The sequence below is a fragment of the Carcharodon carcharias genome, chromosome 10 (assembly GCF_017639515.1).
Source record: "Carcharodon carcharias isolate sCarCar2 chromosome 10, sCarCar2.pri, whole genome shotgun sequence".
NCBI lineage: Eukaryota > Metazoa > Chordata > Chondrichthyes > Lamniformes > Lamnidae > Carcharodon > Carcharodon carcharias.
The window spans coordinates 10351184-10375371 of NC_054476.1; the positions used below are offsets into that span (position 1 = coordinate 10351184).

The 24188-nt window shown below is 40.7% G+C and overlaps 1 protein-coding gene across 3 annotated transcripts in view; it reads left to right on the plus strand.

Annotated features, from left to right (window-relative positions):
- ckap5 (cytoskeleton associated protein 5) overlaps positions 1–15974 on the plus strand; it is a 137606-nt gene extending 121632 nt beyond the window's left edge. For all 3 annotated transcript variants that reach the window (XM_041196985.1, XM_041196986.1, XM_041196987.1), the window contains 5 exons: positions 3172–3309; positions 7077–7160; positions 8959–9124; positions 10587–10744; positions 15077–15974. In XM_041196985.1, coding sequence (XP_041052919.1) covers positions 3172–3309; positions 7077–7160; positions 8959–9124; positions 10587–10744; positions 15077–15310 — 780 coding nt within the window. In that variant the 3' untranslated portion in view covers positions 15311–15974. The remainder of the gene's footprint in view (positions 1–3171; positions 3310–7076; positions 7161–8958; positions 9125–10586; positions 10745–15076) is intronic.
- The last annotated feature ends 8214 nt before the right edge of the window (positions 15975–24188 follow it).

The following is a 24188-nucleotide window of genomic DNA, read 5'->3' on the forward strand; positions in this document are numbered from 1 at the left end:
GAGTCTAGGGAGCAAATTCAAGAACTTGTGCCATCAGCTGCCTGGGTCTCAACCACCAACAGTGGAGTGATTAAAATTAGTGGTGTGCAAGATGCCAGATTCAGGAGGAGTGCAGAGAGGCAAGGTGATGGAGAGATTTTAAAGCAAGGGTGAGAACTTGCTCAGTCAGCTAGCACAGAGGTGATAGGCGAACGTGACTTGGTACAAGTTGTACCCCTCCACTATCACTAAATTGATTGTTTGACATGAAGTACTGGGTGAGCAAAAATTCCCTTCAACTAAATACTCAAAGACAGAAGCCATGGTCCTTTGATCCCCATCACAGATTGCGTCCCTCCCAACTGAGGCTGAACCAGACTTCACAGCCTTGGTGTCATACTTGACCCTGAAATCAGCCTCTACCCTATATCCAAAACATCTTTTAGCCTACCTATTTCCATCTCCATAACAGCTGACTTGAGGCAGCAGCAGAGTCAGGTAATGCCTTTGTTGTTGCCTTTGTTACCTCTAGACTTGATTATTCCAGTGCACACCTGGCCAACATCCTACTTTGTGCCATCTGTAAAATTTAGGTCATCCGAAACAGTTCCCTAACTCGGATCAAATCCTGTTTACTCAGCATTCGTCTGCTCACTGACCTATGTTGGCTCCTAGTTAAGCAATGCCACAATTTTAAAATTCTCATCCTTGTTTTCAAATCTCTCCGCAGCCTCAATCCTCCCTATCTCTGTAGTGTCCTACAGCTATATCTTTGTCCAATTTTATCCTCTTGAACGTCCCTGATTTTAATCGCTGCAGAGTTGGCAACTGTGCTTTCAGTTGCCAAGGCCATAAGCTCTGGAATTCTCCTCCTCAAACCTCACTGGCACACTCCCTTATTTTAAGATACGTCTTTAAAACCAAGCTCTCTGAAGCTTTTGATCATCTACTCTGATATCTCCTTTTTGGCTTGGTGTAAAATATTTTGTTTGATAGTGCTCCTGTGAACCACCTTGGGATATTTTCCTTTGTGTAAAGTGTTAATACAGGCAGCAGAACTTTGGATGAGCTCAAGTTGGAGATTGGTCAGGAGAACATTGGAACAGGCAAGACAGAGATATCAGTAGCAGATGACCTGAGGCAGGGGCAGAGGTGGAAAAAGTAGTCTTGGTAACAGTGAACAAATGGTTGCAAGCAGTCTTGATCAGAGACCGCTCCAAGGTTGTGAACAGCCCAGTTCAGCCTGAGACACTGGTCAAAGAGAGGGACTGAGGATGCTGGTGTCGGTCTTCCCAGTATTAGATCGGAGGAACCTTTTGCACATTTGGCACTGGTTGTCGGACAAGTTGTCTAAATCAGGCAAGGAAGGGCTGAGAGAGTCGATGCTGGTGAAGTAGAGCTGGCTGTTGTCAGTGTACACATTGAATCTGATGTGTTTTTGGGCGATGTTGCTGAGGTGCAGCATGTTGATAAATGGGAGGTTACCATGGATATAAGAGACTCCAGAGGTAATGGAATGGGAAGAGGAGCCAATGGAGGTCATTTTCTGGATACAACTCACTAGATGATGAAGGTGGCCCTATCCAGCTGGAAAGTGAAGGCAAGGTGCTGGAGGATGGTGTGGTCTGTATCAAAAGGTTATAGACAAAGCAGGATTGTGTACTATGACCTTAGTCAATAGGTTGTTATTTGTAACTTTGGTAGTGGCTGCATTGTTTTCCAACTAGTGAAGAATGCCACCACCACTGCTTAGATACACCAGGCCGATTTTAGTTTATTTAAATATAACAATTTTTTTGTATTTTTTTTTTAAGAAAAGACATTCTTACTTCACCTGTTGGTGGTGTATTAATGTAAAGAATCCCTGCTCCCCAGAAATAGAGAATCCAAAATGTTGAATATCTTGATGGGTATTAAGGCTGGCTGGCACATTGAATATAGTCACTTCATCTTGGAGTTATGCTGCAATGCAGCCTGGAGTGACACTTGGCAAATCTATTAGCTGGAAGGGTTCTGATATAAAATTAATTTAAGAAATCTTAATGTAGTTCATTCATGCCTTTAGCATAAGCTATCCATAATTTGGCATGAAGCCGACAATCTCATTCAAAAAATTCAGTCTATTGAAGACTGTATAAAGAATAGTGCCAGTTTGAGCTACGTTTTAGATAGGCTTAATTTCACTGGATACTTCCTACGGATTAATTGCTTTTTCAATGCAGAATATTGGATTCTGTTTTAATGCTACTTATAGTTCTGAGAACTGATAACCCATAAACAGCTTTGTGGAATTCCTGAGGCACATTTGGCTTGGATTGCTAAGCAGCTAGCGGGCGGCACTGTTGAGGTGGAGGCAGGAATGTGGCTTTTCGTGCGATTGCAAACTCTGCTATTCCTGTGACTTTGCCTTAAATGTAGTTTCCATTCATCATGCACACTGATCAGAGACAAATTTTCACTGCCGAACTTTGACATGATGGGAATGTGTTTCTTGAGCTGCTAACATGATGGAAATGCCATGTCAAAGAAGACAGATGGGCTAGGAAATAATGGTATTATATGTTGTTTCGCTTTCTTTAGAGACATCAAAAAAAAATTCTCAGTCTTGCCTTGATGTATTGGCAGTGTCACTTGTACGTGGGCTGTGGAGGAATGAGGTTTCCTATGTCATACTTTGTGCAGTTTCATAATTGCCATTTGATCTGAACTCTGGCAAACGATGCCTAGAGCTAAGTGGCACTTTGTATGAGCAGTTAGCATTACTCGCAGCTGAAAGGTCTTTTGAAAAGAACAGTTGCTTCCCACGCCTCTGTGTATATTTTTTATCTCCAATATTCATTTGGGGCAAGATTTTGCCTAAAAATGAAGAATTTCCTTCTTGTATCAACTAGTTAACTTTCTGTGATGTAATGATTCTGGCACCAAGATGATTATTTGTTTACTTCTCAATCCCTCTATTGAAAGAATTATGATGCTAACAATCTCTGAATTCAAAAATTGGCAATATTAATGCATTTTCATGGTCTAAGTAATGTTTGTTAGAATGAACAAGATAGAAATTATTTGAACATTTCATCTTTATTACAAATGTTGCGTAACCTTTTCAATTTGTCTCTGTGTGAATAGAATTAGAAACTGGCAAGTTAAAATGATGCGCAATTTTTAACTTCTCTCAACTATTCTTTATACCAGATCATGGATCATCTGGCACTGATTGAGAACAAGAATGAATCGGAACTTGAGGCTTACCTTCGACGTGTCACTAAACACTCGATGGCTTTGTCAGGTGGAAAGATTGATTCAGAAACAGAAAAGGGTGGTTCTACTATAGTATGTATCAAACTGGCAACTTGAGCAATTGAAACTTAATCGTGAAATTTACAGTTTTGAGCCAAAGGCACCTCCATTTGAATGTGTAGGAACTATACTATAGCTGCAATGTAGAATATTTGAATTCTTCCTTCAATGTAAATTGGAGTTGCTCTTATCTTGGGAGTGAGGAAGGGTTGGAAAGGAAGTCATAGACATTGAAAATTCATATCTTTCCTTTGTCACTTTGGCCAGATAATACAACCTCATTCCACCATTCAAGGCCTTGTTCTGAAAAATTCTGTTACTATTCTCTTCCCATCCTCCGCCCACTATCCTTGTCTAACGCAATTTCAAAGTTTCTCTATTAGTCTTGCCCCAACAGCTTTTTGTAGAAGAGATTTCTAAATTGCTGCCGTCGTTTGTGTGAACAAGCAACTTCTTTGTGAAAGACCTAGCTCCAATTCAGATTTGTTCTGGACTCTCTTGGGAGAGGGAATAGTTTTTCTCCACCCCATCAGTTTTTAAATCATCTTTTAAATACCCCAGTTCATCCCTTAACCTTCTACACTTGAATGAATGCAAATATAGCCCATGCAACCTGGCCTTATTAACTTTCTAGTTAAATTATGTTTATGGTCTTTACCCATATTTCAGAACTGGAAAATGTTAGCTGTAGCAGGTTTTAAGCAGACAGGGAGGGGTGGAGATCGGCAGTAAAGAATGGAGGAAAGAACAGAAGAAAGAACAGTCATTGATCTGGTTGTAGGTGGGTGTGATTTAAATGATAAGCGTTCATGGTGTAAGGCAAAGTGAGTGGTAATGGGACAGGAAAGAAACAAAAATCATTATCAGTGCTGCTGTTTGGAAAGAATGGGAGCATTTTTTATGATCTGAAACTGTTGAATTCAGTATTGAACCCAGAAGGCTGTCAAATACCTGATCAAATAGCTAATTAACTATTTCTATAAGTTTGTTTGGCTTCATTGGAAAGGTGTAGATGGCTGAGAACAGAGAGATCAAGGTTGGGGTGGGAGGGAGAATTATGAGAACCAGAAGCTCAGTCATGCTGTCAATGAATCACAAAGTGAACATGCAGATATTGCAAGTGATTGGGAAGGCAAATGGAATGTTGCCCTTTATTGCAAGGGGAATGGAGTATAAAAGTAAGGAAGTGCTGCTAAGCTGTACAGGGTCTTAGTGACATTGCATCTGAAGTACTGTGTACAGTTTTGGCCTCCTTAAGTGAGTTAATTAATTCCAATTGCATTGGAAGCAGTTGAGAGAAGGTTCACTAGGCTGATTCTGGGAGGAAGGGATTAGTTTATGGGGAAAGGCTGGGCCTGTCGTCATTGGAGTTTAGAAGAATGAGAGGTGATTTTATTAAACCATAAGATTAAGGGGACTTGACTGGATGGGTAAAAGCAAAATACTGCGGATGCTGGAAACCTGAAACAAAAACAAAAATTGCTGGAAAAACTGAGCTGGTCTGATGAAGAATCATACGGACTTGAAACGTTAACTAGTCTTTCTCTCCACAGATGCTGTCAGACTTGAGTTTTTCCAGCAATTTTTGTTTCTGGCTGGGTGAGCACTGTGAGGATGCTTCCCCTTGTGGGGGTGTTTAGAACTATGGGGCAGTTTTAAAAATAAGGGAGAGTCTCATTTAAGACTGAGATGAGGAGGATTTTTTTTTCCTGAAGGTCATTAGTGTGTAGAATTCTTCCTCTGCTCCCCCTCGGGCCACACCCATAGAGAGTGGAGGCAGGGCCATTGAATATATTCAATGCTGAGTTAGATTCTTTGATCACAGAATCGAGGGTGATGGGATTGCAGGCAGGAAAGTTGAGTTAAGGTCACAATTCGAATCGCCATGATATTGAATGGGGGAGTAGGTTTGAGGGGTTGCATGGCCTACTTGTTTCTTATCTTATGGAGGTGGAACTGAACAAAGGCCTTCAACGAAGTGATTGCTCAATCCGCATTTGATCTCCCCACATCAAGAGACTGCATTGCAAGCTGTGAATGCAGTAGACCAAACTGAAAGAAGTACTAGTAGATCATGGCTCCACCTGGAAAGGTGTGTTTGAGGCCCTGGACAATGGGAAGTTAGGGGTTGAAAGGGCATGTGTTACCTCCTGCACTTACGTAGGCAGCAGAGAGTCTGTTGAGTGCGATTGGAGAGTGGACCAGGATGTCACGGAGTGAGTGTTCCCTTCAGAATGCTGGGGTTGGGAGAGGTGTTGAAATCACAATGACAGAAATAGCGGAGGTTAATCCCTTTAATATGGAGGCTGCTTGGGTAGAAGGTTGAGGACCAGGAGAACTTTAGTGATTCTGGGAGAGGAGGATAGGAGTGAGGACATAAATGCAGTTGATTAAGGAACCTGTCAAACATGGGCAGTTTTTGATTGAGGACAAAGGAAAGTACTGCTGTAGAAGTTGACATGGTTGGGGACAGATGAGATGGAGAAATTAGAAAACTGAATAGACTGCTTACAGGAAGTGTAATCAATGTAGCTGTGGGAAACAATTGCCTATTATAGATATTGGTGACAACTATTCCATCCACATCCCTATCCCTGATCAGGGTAGCCTGTGGGCCCTCAGCTGCTTCTTGAGCAAGGGTCACAACTATTTCCATCCAATGCTCCACCATTCCACTGCCAGGCTAAACTTGTTCTTACACTGAACAACTTCTCCTTTAACTCCTTTCTCTTGCTTCAAGTAATAAGTGTTGCTATGAGTTCCTGTATCAGTCAATAGTCAAGACACATGAATAGAGAAAATGCAAATTTCCTATGTGAGCATCTTTCTTATTTTTGGATTTTCAGAGGCTTCCCAAAGAATTAAGAAAAATAAGATCAAAGAACATTAGTTTTAATCATATGGATGTACTGGGTTAGTTGATTTCAACCCAGGCGCTGCGGTTAATCTTCATGTCCATGTTAGGGAAGGGCAAATCGTCAGGGTTCTGACCTCTTCTGGAAGCATTCGTATGTGGAGAAGATCAGGGTTGCCTCTGATGCTCTTTCTTTCCCTGCTGTCAAATTCAGTTGATTTCTAACCCATTCTTACTACTAAACATCACATGAAGATGCTTGGATGAATTGTTAGAGTGCTTGATATTCCATGGAGCTGGGCTCTGGCAGCTCCCCTTTAAGAAGCATATAAAAATGGGTGAGGGTGGGGAGAGCAAATCATGTGCACAGTGCCCCTGTAGAACATATTTCTTTTCTTTAGTGTTGATTTGGTTTACATTTCAGAATGAACCTTTTGCAAAAGGGAAGAAAAATTGACTGACCAAAGGAGCAGTGTATCACTATGGTTTGCTGTTCACCCATAATTTGGGAAGATTTTACCATAGAGAAATTTGTGGTGGTTGAACTTTCAGAATAAGGAAGACTTATCTATTGATAAGTACTATAATATCACCGAATAGTTCACTCTATTGCATATATCTACAGAATGGTCCTTTTATTTTCTAACTTATTGAAAGGAATGGTCGAGAAGGTGAATAATGTTCAAATTTTAATGAATAACTGTATACTGATTAAAGTTCAGTTTGTAAAATCTAATTGGTTTAAGAAAATATCAACCTGCTGATCTGTCAAATGCAGAAAACAAGATTCTTGGAATTGAGATTTATCGACTTCTGCAGAATTATCTTGCTTTGGTTGATTCCACAATTACTGAATCTTAAATTCCAGGTGAATCATGTATCAGAGTTGAGGTTCTTTGTAAGGAAATGTTATGGTCAGTGTTGTAAATTCATATATTTCTTATAGGAAGATAAAGAATCGAAAGCAAAGATAAGTGAAACCTTGGCAGAAATATTCAAGAAGATTGGATCCAAAGAAAATACAAGGGAGGCAAGTTTGAATTTTTCTGACCATTCAAAATAATCCTTAGGTTTATGTATTAACGCTGGAGTTAGTTTTAACATGACATGCACCTGGCTTATGGAAAACATCTTTGGTGTTACTGAAATATTTCAGTACAATTGTGCTAATGACTAAATCAGCTTTGATCTTTGCCACCTTTGTCCAAGGCATTATTACAACCCCTATAGAGACCAATAACTTTTAAAAGGCAGTGACAGGATCACATGACAAGATTTCAAGTTTTAAGATTTTTACTGTACCAAACAAATACAATACAACATTGACTGAAGAAACATGAGTTCTATGGGCAACTTAAACTCTAGACTACAGAAAAAATTTCCCTATTTATCTTTTAAAACAACTGAAAATCCCACTCCAGTTATACTTTATGCTGTCCCTTAAATGGACACTACTTTCTTGGAACCAGTCCAAAGCTATTTTCCACTCATAATGGCATTTACTTTCCCAGCTGGGTACCACAATCCCAGGACTGACTTGGTCAGTCATGGTAATCTTCGTGAGGATGACCCTGGAGATTCCTACCTCTAGCCAAAGGTAGATGAAGCTTCCAGCCTTGTTTAAATCCTCTCAAACTTGGTCCCTTCAATCTGAATGCAAGCTCCCACCCGTCTTCTGTGTGGTGAATAATAAAAGCAGCATTTTCTTTACTTCAGGTGCAGGTCCCCATCCTCCCTGTCCTCCCATGCCTTTTCACAGCCCCCACCCCCAGTCCCTCTCTCTCTACCCCTTCTGCTATTCACAGTGCAGGAAAAAAACATTCAGACCAACAGGTCCATGCTGGCGTTAAAGCTCCACACAGGCTGCCTTCTATCTTTCATCTAACCCCCATCAAAGCATTCTTCTTTTCTCTCTCGTGTGTTTATCAGGCTTGTCCTTGGATTCAGTTTTGCTAGTCATCTCACTACTCCATGTAAGTAACAGGTTACATATTCCAACCACACTTTGGGTCAAGTTTTTTAAAATTCTTTCATGGCATGTGGGCATCACTGAACAGGCAGCATTTATTGCCTATCCCTAATTGCCCTTGAGAGACCACCTTGAACTGCTGTAGGCCATCTGGGGACTTTGCTGTAATGGTTTGGTACAACTGAGAAGCTTGCTAGGCCATCTCAGAGAGCAGCTAAGAATCAACCACATTGCTGTCATAATGTAGGCCAGACCCTAAAGGACATTAGTGAACCAGATGGATTTTTATGACAATCTGTAGTTTCAATGGTCGCAATTACTGAGACCAGCTTTCAATTCCAGATTTTTATTAATTGAATTTAAAATTCCACCAGCTGCCTTGGTAGGATTTGGAATAAAAACATTGGTGGAAAAGCCCAGCAGGTCTGGCAGCATCTGTGGACAGAGTTAACTTTTGAGCCCAGTGTGACTTCTTTGGAACTGATTTGAACCAGTGTCCCTAGGACATTAGCCTGGGCCTGTGGATTACTATTCCAGTCACATCGTCACTATGCCACCATTTTCCCCGAATTTCTCCTGAATTTTCTATTGGATTTATTAGCAACTATTCTCTCTTTGGCTAGCCTAATTCTGGTCTCCCTGCAAGTGGCTATGTCTTTGCTATGTTTACCCTTTCAATCCCTTTCATAAAATTGAAAGTTCCCATCAGTTCTGATGAAAGATCACAGACGTGAAATGTTAACTCTGTTTCTGTCTCCACCTTTGCTGCCAGACCTGACTATTTCCAGCTTTTTCTGTTTTCATTACATTTTAACCCCTATTCTACTGCAGAGCTAACCTTATTCCCCTCTCTGCACAGGGGTTAGCGGAACTTTACGAATACAGAAAGAAGTATTCGGATGCGGATATCGAGCCATTCTTGAGGAAATCGTCTCAGTTCTTTCAGAATTACATTGAGAGGGGTCTACGGCTTGTGGAAAATGAGAGAGAAGGGAAAGGAAGGATATCTTCGTCATCCAGTTCTGGTAAGATTAAGATTGAATGCAATAGAGGTGGCTTCACTTGGGAATCTCAGAAGAAATTATTGATACTAGTCTTGTCAATCAATTTACCACCTTAAACATTAAATGCTAATTAACCAGGGTCAAACTTGGACATTCCTTTACTTGTTTTTTTTTCATATATGCATCTGTGAAATGAGTTATGGACTTTTAGTAGTTTTAGGTCAAGATTCAGGTTTTTGTATTCCAGCCTTCTTTCTGGCTGGTTAGTAGTTTGAATTTGTAGTTTGAAATACCTATCTTGCTACCACCTGTTGTGAATTTTTGTGCAAGAGGCTGACTAAGGTAGATGTTACTCAAAGTCCTTCATTTATTACCAGAGAAAAGAAAGGTCTTATCCACTATTAGTGTACAATTGCCATGTAACACAAATTGTTCAATGCTCCAAATTCAGATTGGTGAGACCTTTCTTCGTAATTGCAATGTTTAGGTCTTGAATTGGGTATTTTCAGAGCTGCTGATCAAATGGTTAATACATTTATTGTTTGTAACAATTAATTACTTCTTTTAAAGCTTCATGGATTACTTGGAGCCATCAAGGATTTTTGAGTGGCATTATCCTTCATGTACATCACGTATCCATCCATCCAGCAAAGTTTGTTTCGTGCTTTGTGGAAAACTCAAAATTATGCATGTTTCTTATATTCAGTTTGACATTTAAATGCGATTATCAGTGCAATTTTCTACTGACTATTGTTCAGGTGGAAGAGGTAGAAGAGTGCAGAAAAGCAGAATGCCCCATGGGTAATGCCAATGCTGATAAATGCTTTGGAATGTAAAAAAAAAAGTTGGTCCTCCACTATAAGATAAGTGATCTGGTTTAGGTTCATGCCATTCAAGTTGTGTAGTTTTTTAGGCTCCTGTGGCTATTAATTGGTCACTACATGTAACCCTTCAATCAGCTGGTTCAAGCTTCTCAAGTGAAAATCCTAAGGGGGAGACAAAAGTAAGTTGTCTTAATGGGTCAACTGGCTAATTGATTCCAGGAAGCAGGTCAGCTGCCCTCTCCTGTAATTGGTGCATGTTGATAAGGTCCCTTGGCTTGCTAGGATCTTCATTGTCTTCCCCAGTTGAGAGCTATGTTTACCCCTAGTTCAGAGAAGCACTCTCCTTTGTTTGCTTGGTATCAGCTGATATCTGAAGTTACCACTGTACTTCCTGAATCATGCTCCTGCCATTTCAAGGCCTTGGCTTATTCACACTGACATTATTGAAACACATCAGAGGATGGAAAGGTGATGAACATGCTAATCAGGAAGAGGCATTAAGGAGTAGAGCAATATACAGTTGTCTTGCTTACCAAGTGCATTAGTGTTGGGGGGGTTTGGTGGGGATGAGTTCCAACCCATAAATTGAGAATGGGCGACATAGATTATCTCATTTTGTTTTTATCCTCATTAATGAGGTATTTGATTTCTGTATTTAGCAGGGTTTTCATCACCTCCAGATGAGTCACCATATGTGGCAAGTTCCACTTCCATCCCTTCTGCAGGTAGTACTAATGGAGAAGAAGTCGGTCCAGCTGTATACTTGGAAAGGTTAAAAATCCTGCGGCAGCGTTGTGGCTTAGAAAATAACTCCAAGGTAACATGAGTCTTTTTGACTAATGTCTTAAGGCATTTTAATACTAGCGTTTTGTAGAATGATCTATGAACATTGGTCCAAATAACTTTATTTACCCAATTCGGTATTGTTGTGCATTTGATATTCTAACTGGTATATTGATATTGTCAGACTAAGGGGAAGCAATGGCATAATGGTAATGTCACTACATTTGTAACCCAGAGGCCCAGGGTAATGCTCTGGGGCATGGGTTCAAAGCTCATCATGGCAGCTAGTGGAATTTTAATTCAATTAATGAGTCTGGAGAACAAAGCTAGTAATGGTGACCATGAAACTATCATTGATTGTTGTAAAACTCATCTGGTACATTAATGCCCTTTAGGGAGGGAAATCTGCCATCCTTATGACTCCTGATCCATAGCCATGTGGTTGGCTCTTAATTGCCCTCTGAAATGGCTTAGCAAGCTACTCAGTTCAGGGCAATTAGGGACGGACAACAAATGTTAGCCTTGACAGTGATGCCACATCCCATAAAAGAATAAAGGAAAAAAGACTCTTGTTTGTGTCGTGGCATTCCATGCCTTAATCACCTCTTGTATGCAAAGTTAATACACCATTCTGTGAAAATTTGGTCTCAAACTCTTGCCATAGGATCTATCATAGGCTATAACTTTGCTCCAGATGAAGCTATAGCCTAACTCGTAAGATGGGTTGTCCTGCTGCAAGCTGGGTCCCCAAAGACTCTGTGGAGCAAGTAACCAATATGATGCCAGTTCTGTTTGCATACATCTTTTTATCTCGTCTGAGGCGGGGTGGAGCCTTTTGGGGACAAAGAAGGTAATGATGCTTAGGGCAAGGCTAGAATGCTTGATGAATACTTTGTATTGATGTTTACTAAGGAAGAGGATGCTGACGAAACAAGTGGCGACAGTAGAGGTAATGAATGAGGTGAAAATTGATGGACAGGTTATACCGGATGTCCCCTAGGTATAGGGGAGGTGCTAGAGGATTCAAAAGTGGCAAATGTTACACCCTTGTTCAAAAATGGACATAAGGGCTGGTCAGTTTAACATTAGCCATGGGTAAGGATTTAGAAACAATAATCAAGGTAAAATTAACCAGTACTTGGAAAGTTTGAGTGAGAGCTCCAGCATGGATTTGTAAAAGGCAGATTGTTTGTCTAATCAAATTTTTTGAAGTAACGGAAGGCTAATGAAGAGAAAGCAATGTGTGTTGTCCATAATGAATTTCAAGAAAGCGTTTGACATAGTACCACAAAAAATAAGTTAACACTCATGGGATGGGAGGGTTGGTGTCAGCTTAGACATATAAAAAAAATTGATTTGAAAACAGAAAATAGCGATCTGTGGTAAATGGTTGTTTTTTCAGATTGGCGGATGGTAGACTTCAAGGGTCAGTGCTAGGACCACTGCTATTTTTGGTATATAAATTACTTGGTTATTGGAATACAGAGTAAAATTTCAAAGTTTGTCAATGATGACAAGCTTGAAGGTGTGGCAAACAGTGAAGTGATGCCAATCAAGTGCAGCAAGACATAGGCTAGCAGAATTAGCAGACAAATGGCAGATGGAATTTGATACAGAAGTAAGGTGATGTATTTTTGGCAGAAGGGATAGGGAAAGGCAATATAGACTTAATGGCACGGTTTGAATGAGTGTAGATGGACATGGGAGATCTTATGCAAAAATGATTGAAATTGCAGGACGTGTTGAGCGAACATTTAAAAAGCACGTAGGATCTTGGGCTTCAGTAATTGAGTACAAAGGAAGGACATTATGCTGAACCTTTTATAAAACTCAGACAAGACCATGGCTAGAGTTTTGCATCCAGTTCTGGTTGTCCCATTTTAGGAACTATATTAGGATCCTTAAGAGGGTGCAGAGGAGATTTACGAGAATGGTTTCAGGAATTAGGGAATTTAGTTAATAGGTTAGATTTGTGAAGCAGCGTTGTTCTCCTTGAAGCAAATGAATTTGAGGGGAAATCAGAGGTGTGCAAGATTAAGATTGGTTTAAGGTAGACAAAGGCTGTTCCTATTAGCTGATGATGCAAAGGCGAGGGGAGACAGAATTATGATTTTGGGCAAAAGAGATGGTGAGTTGGGGGAGGGGCATTGGATGTGAGTTAGAAGTTTTTACATTGAGTGGTAATGATCTGGAGCTTGTTGTCTGAGAGGGTGGTGGAAGTGGAGACAAATGATTTCAAAAGGAAATTGGATAGATGCTTGGAAATAAACATGCAGATAGTGGTGACTGTGACTGATTGGATTACTCTACAGAGATCAGGCATAGACTTGATGGACTGAGTGGCAGTCTCCTGTGCTGTGGTACTTAGACACTCAGGATGCTACCTAGATCATCCAAAAAGAATTGCCACCTACCCAGTGGGATGTGCCTTGGCCCTCTGCATTCTGCTCCAATCCAGCAATGCTATGTATGGGACAATCATCTAAACCCTTGTTTTGAGAAGTGTGACTTAAGCCAAAATTGGAAGAGCTGCCCCACAGATTAGTCAAACAACAGCCTGACAGCCATATAGAATCATATTTAACCACCAATCCCCCAGGCTCCTTCATCACCACCCTCAATTATGTCTTGCCCTACTGACAGGCCACACTCAACAGAGTTGATGGTACATGGTATACAGTTGGGAGGGAGTGCCCTGGGGAATCCTCGACATTGACTTCGGACTCCATGAAGTCTGGTGCCATGTCAAATGGGGGCATGGAAACTTCTTGATGATTACCACCTACCTCCCTCCCTCCCTCAGCTAATGAATTAGTACTCCATGTTGAACATAACTTAGAAGAAGCACTGAGCATAGCAAGGGCACAGAATGTATTCTGGTTTGGGGAACTTCAATGTCCATAATCAGGAGTGGCATGGTAGCACTATGCTGGCCAATCCCTAGAAGAAAGAACCAACAAGTGGGTAGACCGGACTTGATCCTGTCCTCACCGATATACATGCCTGTTGCCAATGCAGCTTCATGCTAGCATTGTTAAGAGTGACTACTGCAGGATCCTTGTGGAAACTAAGTTCTGTCTTCATACTTAGGACGTGCTGCATCATGTGTGGCACTGTCACCATGCTAAATGGGGTAGATTCTGCAGCTCATGATTAGGCATCCATAGTGAGCTGTGGGCCTTAATCAGCAGAATTGTATTCCACCACAATCTCATGGCCTGGCAAATCCCTCACTCTACCATTACCATCAACCCAGGAGGTCATCCCTGGTTCAATGAAGAGTGCAGGAGAGCATGCCAAGAGCAGCACCATGCATACAAAAATAAGGTGTCAAACTGGTGAAACTGAAGATGCAACTAAGTGATCCCACAATCAACAGATCAGATCAAAGCTCTACAGTCCTGTTACATGTAGTTGTGAATGCTGGTGGACAATTAAATAACTAATAGGAGGAGGCTTGACAAATATCCCCATCTTGCACGATGTCAGAGTCTAGTCAGTGCAAAAGACCAGGCTAAAGTATTAGCAACCATCTTTAATCAAAAGTTTGAAGGCTCTGACGAAAGCTGACTCAAAATTTTAACTCAGTCTTTCTCTCCACAGATGCTGTTAGACCTGCTGAGTTTTTCTAGCATTTTCTGTCTTTATTTTAAACAGAAGTGCCCTGTTTATGATCTACCTCAGCCTCTAACTTGAGATCCCGAGTTACAGATATAACCTTCAGCCATTCGATTTAGCCCATGTGATAACAAGAAACTGCTGAAGGCAAGGCATTCAGCAAAGACTGGGCTTCAACAAAATCCCCAGCTGTGATGCTGAAGAGTTGTGCTCCAGAACTAGCTGTGCCCCTAGTCCTTTTTGCTTTGTATGGGACAATCGTCTAAACCCTTGTTTACTGTAAAATATAATCCACTACACTTTGTTTCCCCATCAAAGATGTAACCTGGTAGTTTAAAGTTTCTGTTTTCCTCTATTGTTTATATTTGTTCATGGGATGTGGGCGTAGCTGGCCAGGTCAGCATTTATTGCCCATCCCTAATTGCTCCTGTTCAGAGGGCATTTAGGGGTCAACCACTTTGCTGTGGGTCTGGAGTCACATGTAGGTCAGACCAGGTAAGGACAGCAGATTTCCTTCCCAAAAGTACATTAGTGAACCAGATGGATTTTTACAATAATCAACAATGGTTTCAAGGTAGTCATCAGATTTTTACTTCCAGATTTTTTATTGAATTTGAATTTCACCATCTGCCATGGTGGATTCGAACCCGGGTCCCCAGAGCATTACCCTGGGTCTCTGGGATATTAGTCATGTATCCCAGAATGACACTAACTGACTACCATCTTTTTCTCATCTATCTTGGTGCAGCCTGAAGAAAGGCAACCTGCAACCTCACTTTTGTCCAAACCAACAGTACCTGCAGTTGCATCATCCTCTGAGCTGCTACACAATAAACTCGCTCATCTTCGAGATTCACGAGAATATAACCAAGAACAGGAATCTCACCATCCACCGATGCAGACCAACAGTAACACAACTTCAGCAGCTAATCTTGATGATCTGAAGAAAAGACTGGAACGAATAAAAAGCAGTCGCAAATAGATAGCCCATAAATAACGGTGCAATCATGAAGTGTGACATAGGCCTCTTCGTAGCTATTGGCCTCCTATTGACCTAGTATGTATAATTTTTTTGGTTTATGTACAATACAGTGAATAACTATGTATTGTGACATAATTCATTTCTGTATATAGGCTTCTGGACTGCATTAACAACAAATACTAAGAACTGTTGTGCACTCGTGACATTCACACTGACACTTCTAGAACCAGTTAAACTTCTGTAATTCAGTTAGCTTCTCTCTAATGTTCTCATAATTGCATTCAAAAACTGAAGAACATCTGGGTAGTATCAGAGTAACTTGTTGGCTACTGTGTATTGCTCATGTCTCCAATTGAAACTTTAATTGTATCAGGTGATAAGATTGAGGCTCCGATAGCTTATTTCAAACCTAGCTGCCTGTACTTGCGTTTTGATTAATGCAGCACCATCTATTAAATATTGAGATGAAAGTCTGTTATCTGACTAGATCTGTCTGTTTAGTTCCTTTTAGAAAGTTTTAGCAAGTTCTGACTGTTGTTTGTTGTGTTTTCATTCCCTGTGATCAGCTCAACTTGAAATGTGTTGATTCTGTATGGAATCATGAAGCATGGCATGAGGTTATGAATATTTAAGTGTTTTTTTAATAAAGACAATTAAAAACAAAGATCTGTGTTACAAGTTAACCAAATTAAATTGTATTATAATTTCAAAAGTTTTAATTTCTAGAATTTTTAAAGCAATAATTTGTGGATAGTTGTAGCTGTTAAATTGGTACTTTTTATAGCTAAGGCCCTGTGTAAGTCACAATTTTTATAGATTTCTTGGAAAGATCATGACCAGAGAAATTTCACATTTGGAAGATGCTTTTTTTTTCCTCCCAAAGCACTGGGGAAGCATAAACATAATAAATGATAAATATTTAAATCTGTTTGGGTTCCACTCATTGTTTTCCCACAAATCTGGTTAGATTTAATTTCAGGGGATTTGGATTATTACTTTTGCGCAAGTCAGTCAGCTGATCACATGATCTACAAAGAATGGCAAAAATCGCTATCAACACTGAAGCTCAAGGCAACTAGGTAAGTTCATACAAATTTTGTGCTTGAATGATCAAATTTATACTTTACAAGTGGGATTCATGCTTTTGATAGCTTCCGTGTATCTGACTTACACTGGACCATACCTATAGCTACAAGTAAAGGTTTTTAAATCTATATATGGTGTTGAGAAGTTAATTTTCTAGTTTTGTATTTTGGAGTTTAAGGTATGCCTATGAACTAGAATCTACTGGGAAAGATGGATCAGTGGAAGCTTGGAGACTTAAGTGGTCAGTGAAGGCTACCTTCAGTGCCTTTGTCACATGAGACACAAAGTATGGTTTGGTTTAGTATCTTTTAGGTTGTGAGAGGACTTAAAATGGAAATCTTAAGATTTTTAAACAACTTTTCTTGTGTTTATCCACTTAAAAATGAATGGCCCATATATGAATATTCCACATGAATATGCAGTGGCTCAAGAAGGCAGCTTACTATTACCTCAAGGGTAATGGGAATGAGCAATAAATGCTGGCCAAGCCAGCGATGCTGTCACCGCATGAATGAAAATAAAAGGCAGCAAGGGAGAACAAATATGATTCTCCCTTGCACATGATGCATGTAACTGTCTGTCAGCCTATATCGTATCAGGGACTTTGTTCCAATTGTGCTTGGATTTTTTTCCCTCCTATTGACACCAGTTTATAGTTCTACACAAAGGATTAATTTTGATGCTGCTCTAATAATCAACATCTCCATTGCTGTCAACAGCCACTGAATTTCCATGCTGCCACTGGGTTTTTCTGGCAATATGTTGAACAGTACTATTTGCACTATTTAGTAATCTATAGCAGTGATTCTCAAAATGTATTTGGTTGAAGGGCTTTTATTTCCCCCAAATAGATTAGTTATCTGTAATACCTCAAATTAGCATACAAGCAATATAAATGTTTGTCAGATCAATGAAAATATCTGATAAGTGCAGTAATTTTAAATTTAATTTTAAACTTAATAGCCTACTTATACTCTGCTCACTGGCACTTCCAAACCAGGTCATTGAATTCAGATCCAGTGTTCAACACAGTTAGGAAAAATCAAGAAATAGCCAGATGGTTTATTCACATTGTAAATTGTCATTGCACTCAGTGCTTTTCTATGCACACACTCCTCCTTGTATGGCAGATCATGCCACATCCATCACACTATGCCTGCCTTTACCACTTTAATGAATGATCGCAGGAAGTGATTTAAGGATCTATAGATAAAAGCAGGTTAGTCTGTTTTTTTGATGCACCTGTTTATTTTGACAAGTCCCCTACCCTCAAAGTCTCCAAATCTTACTCTTCAGATTATTTTGTGGACCCTTGGAAAATCTCCATAGATCCACTGGAATCTAGACCCCAGTTTGAGGGCAACTGGTTCACATTACTCTTGTGTTGCAAATTAAGGTTTTCCACTGATGTTTCAAATGTTACAGAATTGACCTGAAAGGTGCTCATTCCTCTAAACATTACCAGCGTGTTTTTGGAGTCTGTTAACGTTTGCCTCCATGTTTTTTACTTTATATAATTTACACTAAAACACTGTTTATATTACCCAAGTCGTCATAAGCCTCTAGCTTGTGTGTAAAATATTTTTAGTAGCTGTCTTTTTTGCCATCCAGGAGTAAGCATCTCTGGCTCCTGGACAGTGGTGCCTAATTTGTTCCCTGTTCTTTCTCTGTAGGGCATTACTCACTTGTGTTTTCCCCTTTCCTGGGCCCCCATCAAGTCCACTACATCTTTCTGCCCCTCCCATAACAATGCAAACCCTCCTGCCCTTTAAACTCTCCAATAAATCACCTTTCTTACCTCTTTTTGCTTTGTTGTCATTTATGTCTCTAGTATTCCTCCATTTGCACTCGATTGCAGTCAACTGGAAAAACTTGTTTCCCTTGAAGCACAGGTTAAAAGGTGATTTGACAGAAGTATTCAATATCATCAATGGGTTTGATAGAGTAAATGAAAGTTTCCACTGGCAGAAGTGTAGAGGACACAGATTTATGATAATTTGCAAAAGAACCAGTGGTTAGAAACATAGAAAATAGGAGCAGGAGTAGGCCTTTCGGCCCTTCGAGCCTGCTCCGCCATTCATTATGATCCTGGCTGATCACCCAACTCAATAGCCTGCTCCCCATATCCTTTGATCCTTTTCACCCCAAGAGCCAAATCTAGCTTCTTCTTGAAAACATACAATGTTTTGGCCTCAATTATTTTCTGTGGTAACGAATTCCACAGGCTCACCACTCTCTGGGTGAAGAAATTTCTCCTCACCTCAGTCCTAAATGGCCTACCCGTATCATCAGACTGTGACCCCTGGTTCTGGACTCCCCTCACCATTGGCAGCATCCTTCCTGCATCTATCCTGTCTAGCCCTTGTAGAATTTTATAGGTTTCTATGAGATCCCCCCCCCCCCCAATTTTCTTCTGAACTCCAAATATAATCCTAATCGATTCACTCTCTACTCTTATGTCAGTGCCGCTATCCCAGGAATCAGTCTGATAACCCTTTGCTGCATATGAATATCTGAAAGGGGCATAAATGCTCTGAAATGTACTGTCTGAAAGGGTGATGGGAATAGATTCAATAATTTCCAAAAGGGAGTTATGTAAATGCTTGAAATAGGAAGATTTGTGGTCTATAGGACATAGCTTTTTCAAAGAAATGGCCTAAGCACAATAACTCCTTTTGTGCTGTAAAATTCTAGTGTTGGAAGGCTAGAAGCAACCAACTCTATTTGCCTGCCTATCCTCCATTCCAATCTACCTCAAAACTTCACTCTTTCTAATGAACTTTAAAAGAAAAGAAATTGCCTGCCTCTGTTTTCTAAACCCCCAAGAATTGGCTGCTCTCAAAGGTTGAGGTGTTAGCAACCTATAGCAGAGGCACATCACTCCCAAGTTGCACAGACAATTGAATAGGATTATGGACATTTATAAAATGGCTTTCTGCATTCCGCATAATCTCAAGAAATGGGTTTTCTGGCCCTTTGGGTGGTGCACAAATCTCAGCCAGTATTAGCCATAATTTGGCTAGTTTGTTAGCAAGCTGATTTCCTATCACTTGACCAATCTAATATATTTTAATGTACCTAAAGAGCCAAAAAAATCTTTGATTTTGGTTATTCCTTTTTGAATGTAAAAAGAAATCATCTGACCCCTCATTAGCGCTCCATTTTTATGATTGTTTTTAACCTGAGGATAAGTCATAAGAACATAAGAATTAGAAGCAGAGATTGGCTATTCAGCCCTTCAATCTTGCTCCGCCATTCAATGAAATCAGGACTGACCTATCTCAACTCTTTATTTCCACACTATACCCAGATCCCCCTGATTTCCTTTATATCCAAAATTCTATTAATCTCCCTCTCATAACTGCATCAACTGAGCATCCACAGCTCTCTAGGATAGAGAATTCCGAAAATACATAGCCTTCTGAATGAAGAGCTTTCTCCTCATTTCAGTCCTTGATGGCTGCCTGTTTACTCTGAGAGGCTGAGTACTTGACTCCAAAGCCAGAGAAATAGCCTCTCGCCATCTACTCTGTCAAGCATCCTTAATGTTGTTTCAATGGGAGCTTCCCTCATTCTTTAAATTCTAGAGGATATAGACTTGTCTACCACATCTTTTGTAGGACAATTCTCTCTTTCCAAGTGAACCTTTGCAGCCCCTCTAAGACAAATATATCTTTCCTTGGACAGAGAGATGAAAACTGTACACTACTTCAGGTATGATATCACCAAGGCCCTACATAATTGTGGGAAGACATTTTAGTCTTAGCCTTCATTATACCCAATCCCCCTCTCATGAAAGCGATGTACCATTCCCTTACGTAATTGTTTGCTGAACCTGCACGTTAACTTTGTGATTCATGTGCAAGGATACCCCCAGATCCTTCTGGAAACCAACATTTCCCAGTTTTTTTTTTGAAAAATATCTGCTTTCCTTTCTTTCCTTCCAAAGTAGGTAACTTTACACCATCCATCTGCGTTGTTCTTGCTTATATCCCTTGCAATCTGTGTCCTCACAGCTTACTTTCCCACCTAGCTTTGCATCACAGCAAACCGGAATATATCGCACTTGGTCCCCTCGCCTAATTTTGCAAATAGATGAGGCCCAAGCACTGGTCCTTGCATCCAGCTAATTAGCCTGTCAGCCAGAAAATGATCCATTTATTCCCAGTGACTTACAGCCACCAACCAATCCTAAATCCTGTGAACCCTAATTTTGTGGAATAATCCCTATGTGGCACTGTATGAAATGCTTTTTGAAAATCCAAATTCATTAATGCACACTTCCTGCTTATTTACCCTGATGGTTACATCTGCAAAAGATTCTAATCGCTTTGGCAAATGCTGTTTTTCTTTCATAAATCCATATTGGCTCTGCTCGATATGATTTTATAATTGCCCTGTTGCCATGTATGTAATAATAGATGTTAGCACTTTCACTACTACTAATGTCACCATAGTTCCCAGATATTTCTCTGCCTCTTTTTCTTGATAGGGTTATGTTTGCTTCCTTTTAATCCACTGGGACTATACTTAAATCTAAAATTCAAGAAGATCAAGAACCAATGCATCCACTATCTCTGTAGCAACTTCCTTTAAAACCCTGGGATGCGCACCATCAGAGATTTTTTGGCACTTGCCCATTAAATTAAGAAATGGCAGTGGAGAAATTAAGTCCCTCACTGTTGCTGGACACTTCCTCACTTTTTTTATGTTTGCTACCATGAAACAAGTACAACGTAATTGTTTTATGGAAATTTTAACTCGGTTGAAAAAGGACAGGTTTGGGTCAGTAAGTAAAAGCTCAGCCCAATGTTTCTGCCATTTCCTTATTCCCCATTATAATTTCTCCTGTCCCTGTCTCTAAGGAGCTAACATTAATTTAGTCACTTTTTTCTCTCTTCATTTTCTTGGCTGTCCTTTGCTAAATTTTAAAATCCTCCCAATCCTCAGTTTACGAAGCTTTTTCAGCAAAATTATAATCCACCCCTTCAAACCATGACTAACCTTTCCCTGCTATTTTCACGGATTTTAGTCGAGAATGTATATTTATTACAAATTATGAATTATTCCTGTTGTTGTTTGGTAATGAAGAACTTATATTTTGCTGAACAAAGACTTTTTTGCCAAAACTTTTTGTCTTGCATTCGGGACAACTCGCAAGGAAATACCAGTGTCGGGGGAAACAATATATTTGTACTGTATGAAAAGAGAGCGCTGATTGGTTGGCAAATGGACTCTGGTAGAGACGTTGCCATGACAGTTACCTGCCAAGCATTGTTTGAAGATTTTGCTTGATTGTAGTTGGGCTTGGAGTGTGGCGCATTTGTGTGTATTGAAGCTACATATATTCATACAAGTGGCCATGTTCTTTGCAGACAGAAAGGACAGGTGTACACACTGCACCTGTTTCAGCTGAACAAAGTAAGTGACAGCCATTTATTGGTTCATTCTCCAGGGAAGTGTCTTGATCAGAGTCAAGCTGCATGGCTTAAATTTGAAACAATAATTGGCAGTGGAATGTCAGTCACCATCCACTGATGCATTCCCCATGGCACACTCAAGAGTCCACTTGCCAACCAATCAGCACTCTTTTCTCATGCAATACAAGTATGTTATTTCCCCTGACATTGGTGTTTTCTTGTGAATTGTCCTGATGAATGCAAGATGAAACACTTCAACAAAAAAGTCTCTCTCAGCAATTATTCCTTTTAGATGTTTGTTGCTTAATTACCATCATATCTTTTAATCTAGCTTTTTCTCTACTTGTGTCAAACGGCCCTCATATCAACATGGCTTGCTTTGCTCAGAGTTAACACCTTAGGCCCAGGTCTTCTGGTCTTTGAATCGTCAGAGACCGGAAGTATGACCGAAGATATGCAGTGTCCCGCCTATATCCTGGCCCACTGACCTCCATGGGAATTGCCTGATCGCCTGGGAAGTTTCAACTTCCAATGGGCAATTCCCCTGGACTTTCTAAGAATGTTTCCGACTCCAGAGTTAGAGCCGGAGACTTTGGACAGTTCCTTAGGACTTGGCTGAATAGTTGTCCAGGAAACGTTCGACAGAGAAAACCTAGTTTAATCCCTGGGTAACAACAGAACTGACCCCAAACTTACCCTCACCCAATACCTGCCCCTGACTCACTACCCCTCCTGACCATGCCAACATCTGACCCTCCCCCCAGCCAAAATCCACCTCACCTACCTGCCACTCTAGGCATCCTAGCCTAATTCACACTGGACCTTTAAACTTACCATACAGCAGTAGTACTGTAAAAAGGCTTGTCTTGTTTTCCCTGTGTCCCATTCCAAAAATAAACTGCTACAATGCAACGGAGCTCTCTAAAGGACACTGCGCTCTGTGTTTCTGGAGGAGCCGAGCTCAAGACCTGGCAAGAAAAGTGGAGCAGCATCCGGGCCTGGAAATGTTTGAGCGGAGCAGCATCTGATGATGACCCCCTTCGTTTCAGCCTTAACTTTAACTCTTGAGCTCAATATGAGCCCTAAGAAATAGGAGCAGAAATTAGGCCACTTGGCCCATAGATCAGCTCCATCATTCAATCATGGCTGATAAGTTTCTCAACCCCATTCTCCCGCCTTCTCCCCGTAACCTTTGATCCCCTTACCAATCAAGAACCTATCTATCTCGGTCTTAAATACACTCAATGGCCTGGCCTCCACAGCCTTCTGTGGCAATGAATTCCATAGATTCACCACACTCTGGCTAAAGAAGTTTCTCCTCATCTCTGTTCTAAAAGGTCTTCCCTTTACACTGAGGCTGTGCCCTCAGGTCCTAGTCTCTCATACTAATGGAAACATCTTCCCCCATGTCCACTCTATCCAGGCCTTTCAGTATTCTGTAAGTTTCAATCAGATCCCCCCTCATCCTTCTAAACTCCAAGTATAGACCCAGAGTCCTCAAACGTTCCTCATATGTTAAGCATTTCATTCCTGGGATCATTCTCATGAACCTCCTCTGGACCCTCTCCAGAGCCAGCACATCCTTCCCGAGATACGGGGCCCAAAATTGCTCACAATATTCTAAATGTGGTCTGACCAGAGCCTTATAAAGCCTCAGCAGCACATCCCTGCTTTTATATTCTAGTCCTCTTGAAATAAATGCCAACATTGCATTTGCCTTCCTAACTACTGACTCAACCTGCAAGTTAACCTTAAGAGAATCCTGGACTAGGATTCCCAAGTCCCTTTGCACTCCAGATTTCTGAATTCTCTCCCCATTTAGAAAATAGGCTATGCCTCTATTTTTTCTACCAAAGTGCATGACCTCACGTTTGCCCACGTTGTATTCATCTCTTTGCCCAATCTCCTAACCTGTCCAAATCCTTCTGCAGCCTCCCCGCCTCCTCAATACTACCTGTCCCTCCACCTATCTTTGTATCATCTGTAAACTTTGCCAGGATCCCCTCAGTTCCTTCATCTAGATCGTTAATGTATAAAGTGAAAAGTTGTGGTCCCAAAAATGACTCCTGCGGAACTCCACTAGTCACCGGCCGCCATCCTGAGAAGGACCCCCTTATCCCCACTCTCTGCCTCCTGCCAGACAGCCAATCTTCTATCCATGCTAGTACCTTGCCTTTAACACCATGGGCTCTTATCTTACTGAGCAGCCTCCTGTGTGGCACCTTGTCAATGGCCTTCTGGAAGTCCAAGTAGATAACTTCCATTGGCTCTCCTTTGTCTAACCTACTTATTACCTCCTCAAAGAATTCTAACAGATTTGTCAGGCATGACCTCCCCTTGATGAAACCATGCTGACTTTGCCCTATTTTACC